This window comes from Ipomoea nil, unplaced genomic scaffold, assembly GCF_001879475.1.
Source record: "Ipomoea nil cultivar Tokyo-kokei standard unplaced genomic scaffold, Asagao_1.1 scaffold0117, whole genome shotgun sequence".
Classification (NCBI taxonomy): domain Eukaryota; kingdom Viridiplantae; phylum Streptophyta; class Magnoliopsida; order Solanales; family Convolvulaceae; genus Ipomoea; species Ipomoea nil.
The window spans coordinates 1804071-1808670 of record NW_017616545.1 but is presented as its reverse complement, the minus strand read 5'-3'; the positions used below and the strand labels follow the sequence as shown (position 1 = coordinate 1808670).

The 4600-nt window shown below is 37.0% G+C and overlaps 2 protein-coding genes across 2 annotated transcripts; one reads left to right on the top strand and one right to left on the bottom strand.

The window, feature by feature from the left end:
* The first annotated feature begins 1025 nt into the window (after positions 1-1025).
* Positions 1026-1773, top strand: LOC109157204 (ferredoxin-1). The gene has a single exon (XM_019305134.1). It carries the CDS (start codon positions 1190-1192, stop codon positions 1637-1639), a length of 450 nt encoding a protein of 149 aa, XP_019160679.1. The 5' UTR covers positions 1026-1189; the 3' UTR covers positions 1640-1773.
* A 749-nt stretch (positions 1774-2522) lies between these two features.
* LOC109157128 lies at positions 2523-4385 on the bottom strand. Its single transcript, XM_019305057.1, has one exon. The coding sequence runs from the start codon at positions 3992-3994 to the stop codon at positions 2906-2908; it is 1089 nt and encodes a 362-aa protein (XP_019160602.1). The 5' UTR covers positions 3995-4385; the 3' UTR covers positions 2523-2905.
* Positions 4386-4600: the final 215 nt, after the last annotated feature.

The following is a 4600-nucleotide window of genomic DNA, read 5'->3' as shown; positions in this document are numbered from 1 at the left end:
TAACATTAGAAAGTGTAAGGAACAAGGGAACTCCCTTCAAAGCTCAAGGTACAACTTGACTTTGGAGTTGACTAGTCAAATACTAGTCCTCAAGTATTAAATTTTAGGATTTTAGGAATTAATTCCTCAATTGAAATAGGATTAATTACTCAATTAATCCATGAATTGAATTTGGATTTTCGGGGTGTCAAAGTATGATAAAACCGTGTATTTCGATCTCCGGATACTATCCAATCTTCCCTTGACCTTTTAATGAAAAGAAACGGCACTCGTTTTGCGCCGTTTCATAAAAAGTAACTCTGTTTGTATAACATATTCAGCTTCATTTTATATACACTGCAGTTTCATTTCAACACAACTACAGTTTCATTTCGATATAACTACAGTTTCATTCGACATTATACATCAAATATGTGAAACCGTTATTCAGTATCATTTTATATACATTGTAGTTTTACTTCAACACAACTACAGTTTCATTTCAATTCAATTACAGTTTCATTTGATAATATAAAAACAATATGTGGGGCAGTTTCATTTTACATACACTGTAGTTTCATTTTGTACTTCTCACACCAAAATAATGGGTTTTGTTAAGCTGTAACAACAGTCGTTTCTTTACTTAAATAAACGACGTCGTTTTTGGACTATGGTCCACAAAACTTTGTAAACCATGGTCCACGATATAATTGCTGCATCACATGGGGGACCAAAACAATTGTTATACCTCAAACCATCAGACCCTGTTCTACAAATAATTTATCTATAGTTAACATATTATGTGTCTTTAGTTAATAAATTATATTCTTGTAAATAAATTGAAGACATATAATTTATTAATTACAAACATATAATATGTTAATTACATGCACATAATATGTTAACGGTATATTATGTCATACAATTAACATATTATGTATTTATAATTAACATATGATGTGCTTTTAATTTATTTACGAGCATATAATCTCTTAACTATAAAAAGAAAAAAGAAAATGCGTGAAAATTTCTTGCTTCTACACTAAAACATCCTTCATAGACTAGAAGTGTGGCCCAGATAAGTCAATTATCCAAAATCTGTGCAATAACTTCTCACTAAAAAACCTTATCCTATCCTACACCAAGCATTTCTCACCACACCAAAAACTGCTCCACTTCAGTTCCAGCACCAGAACACAAAACCAAAACCATGGCAACACTTCACTTTCCAACAACCCCTTCCTTCACGCTCACCACTCCAAGAAAGCAGGTCAGCCTCCCTGCAATCCAGCAGAGCAGCCGGTTTCCCCATACGACCCCAGGCCGTCGCCTATCCTGCATTCCCCGGGCTTACAAAGTGTTAGTTGAACATGAGGGTAAAACAACTGAGCTAGAGGTTGAACCTGATGAGAGCATTCTTTCCAAGGCATTGGACTCTGGCTTGTCTGTGCCACATGACTGCAAACTAGGGGTGTGCATGACCTGCCCAGCTCGGCTTCTCAGCGGAACAGTGGATCAGAGCGATGGAATGCTTAGTGATGATGTTGTGGAGAGCGGGTACGCTTTACTCTGTGCAGCTTATCCAAGATCAGATTGCCATATTAGGGTCATACCTGAAGAAGAGCTGCTGTCACTGCAGCTAGCAACTGCCAATGACTAAACGCTAAGAGTGTCTGTTTGTTCCCATTTTTTGTGGATTGATAAGATGATGTAACACATTTATATGTATTGACTAAGGCTTTGAATCAAAAACATGTGTTGCTTACTGCTATTATTGATGAGAATTTGAGTGTATGCTGTTATGAAAAATATTGTGAGGATCAAACGCTTACCACTATGCCAAAAGCTATAGCTCACAGCGAAGGCGCAACTTTATTTCTTTATACAGCCACCACATTTTCAAGAGGCAACTTTATTTCTTTATACAGCCACCACATTTTCAAGAGGCAAGGTGCTGAAGTAACCTTCACCGTCTCGCCCAACAATCCCCCAGCCACCAATTGCTGAACTTGGCACTTTACCGGCCTCCGCCCAACAGAAATGTAGTGCCACTGGTTATACAATTAACAGATGCATACTCCAAAATACAGGAATTCAGGGCTGCAATTTCAATATAACCTCACACAAAGGTGTTGAATTTGGAAGATGGAATGGCCTGGCGGGTGGAGAATAATACCACCCGCCAGTTAGGCGGAAGCAATATGAAGAATCAAGACTAGGAAATGAATATAAAACTGAAATTATATTAGTATTCTCTCTGTTTCTAATACAGAAACAGAGTGTATATATATACACAAATACATAACTGTAAATAACTACTCATAACTTACACCTATTCATAAACAGACACAACCCTATAGATAAACCTATCTATTTAGTTTTCAACAAAAGGATAACAGTCTACCACCATCATTTCACCGCCCTGTTGAGTTTAGCTGCAAATATTTGCAATGGGTGTGAATTTTCAGAAATTCTTTAAAATAACAGAAATACAAAACCCTATTTATAATCTCACATTCTAAACAGAACACCATAAACATGTCTATCAGAAATTCTGAAAACAGAATTCAGTCTTTGGGTAAAGAAAGAACCTGATATTCATATACCAGACTATGGAATACTCATTTCCAAATTCACTGTTCAGGGGTGCAGATTTCATTACTCCCTCTCTCATCTTATGTGTACTACATTAAGTCAAACAAGTTCCATGAATCTAATCTTTGTCATAACAGAAGCATTGAAGTCTCAAGTATATAACAAAGATCACACTCCTGCTGTGTGCTCATTAGCTACAGTATCAAAGATTCAAAGTTTTAATTTACTACAAAAGCTTTTCTGGGATAAAGACTCAAGAAAAATGATGCTATACCAATGACTTAACACAAGCATGTTCCTTCTGTTAAATAGACAATTTCAATAACGAGTCCTATGGTTTTGGTGGGAGGATGCTGGCTTTCTTGGTTTTTCTCTGCTTTAACTTCACCTTAACATCAATACCACCGTCAATAATAGCCTGAAGTACAATCTGCAATTTCCCCTCCAATCTTTCCCCTTTCCTTGGTGTATAAACAACATTATGGATATCATCAGCCAAGGCTCTTTGGGCTAGCACTTCCCCAACAGCAGCACAAGCAGCTCTATTCTTGGTTGAACTCAACTCAAATTTCATGTCCTTCGAAATAGAATGTGCCACAGCAACAACCTTGCTAGTTGCCCGATGGATAATGCTGGCACGTGCAGAACCCTTAGATATATAAATATCCAAACAAAAAGGCTCATGGTAAGCTGCTGTAGCCTGATTGAAAGTTTGAGACCTTTTGGTCTTTGCAACTGCAGAAGCTTCAAATTCAGGAAGCCAAGTAACCGAGACATTAGTCTTATCAAAACGCGGAGATCTCCCCACTACCAAGCTTGTTTCATTGCCCAACTTCTCCTTACTTACTTGCCACTTCTCCATGCACTTCAAGCTTTTCTCACTCCCAGAGGGTGAAGCACTACTTGCCTTTTCCATCTGTATTGCGTTCACCTTCTTATTACCTTTATTTCTATTCCTCCCATGGTAATCAAACTTATACTCTTCATATTCTTTGGAATCTTTATCAAGCTTATAAAACAAGTTCCCGCGGATCCTCATTTCCTCAATTTCATCAAAATCAAGGTCCTCCTTATTTGGAGGTGCATATTTCACCATCTCTTCCTCATCACTAAGTAAAGGCTTCACCTTTGACCGCTTCTCTACATTGCCCCTCCACGCCTCCACTAAGCCCGATGACACCTTCCAGGCCTCACTATCCACAAGCTCAATCCTGCATTCTTCCAAGCGTGCATTTGCAGTCGGAAACAATGGTGAAAGTGAAAAAAACCCATTGTTAGTTGGAGGAGAGTCTTTCTTATCGCTGTTGCTAACACAAGAAGATTGGGAAAATCCAAAACCTGGAGTTCTAGAACAGAATAAACGAATTGTTGGAGGGAAATGAGAGTTAGCGAAAATTATGCAGGCGGTCAATCTTCTCATAGAGAAAAGCGGCACTTAGAATAAAGGGTTGTGATCGACGAGCAAAGTTAAGTGGATTGGGATTGGAGCAAAAGGGTTATGCAAATTGCGAGGAATAGGTCTTTGAAACAATACAGCAAACATGTGGTGTGCAAATGAAGGAATCGCCCGAGTGCTCAGACCAACTGTTTCCAAATCCGGAATTGGATGATCAAGAAATCATATACTACTACTAATGATGAATCGAGAATTCCGGGGTAAAGAGTTAGATAAAACCTGGTACTTCCACAGTTCCACGCAAAGGCGCAAAATTATCCGTAAAAAGTTTTCGAATTGATTGATTCCATTCAGAAAGGGGACATTTCGTACACTCATCCCTGAAATTTAACACATTTCAAATTTTCAATATCACGATAAGACCATCTTCAACCCAAAATTCTCAATTCACACCAATTTTTTTTTATCTCCAACTCATTTACACCAAATTTTATTCTTACACTAAAATAATTTATATTCTCATAAATTAAAAGTTTATATTTATATTTTTATTATTTTAATATAACATATAGTTATAATTTAATAAATTTAACTTTAATTATGTTTTATGTAATTTTATTTTTAATTAAA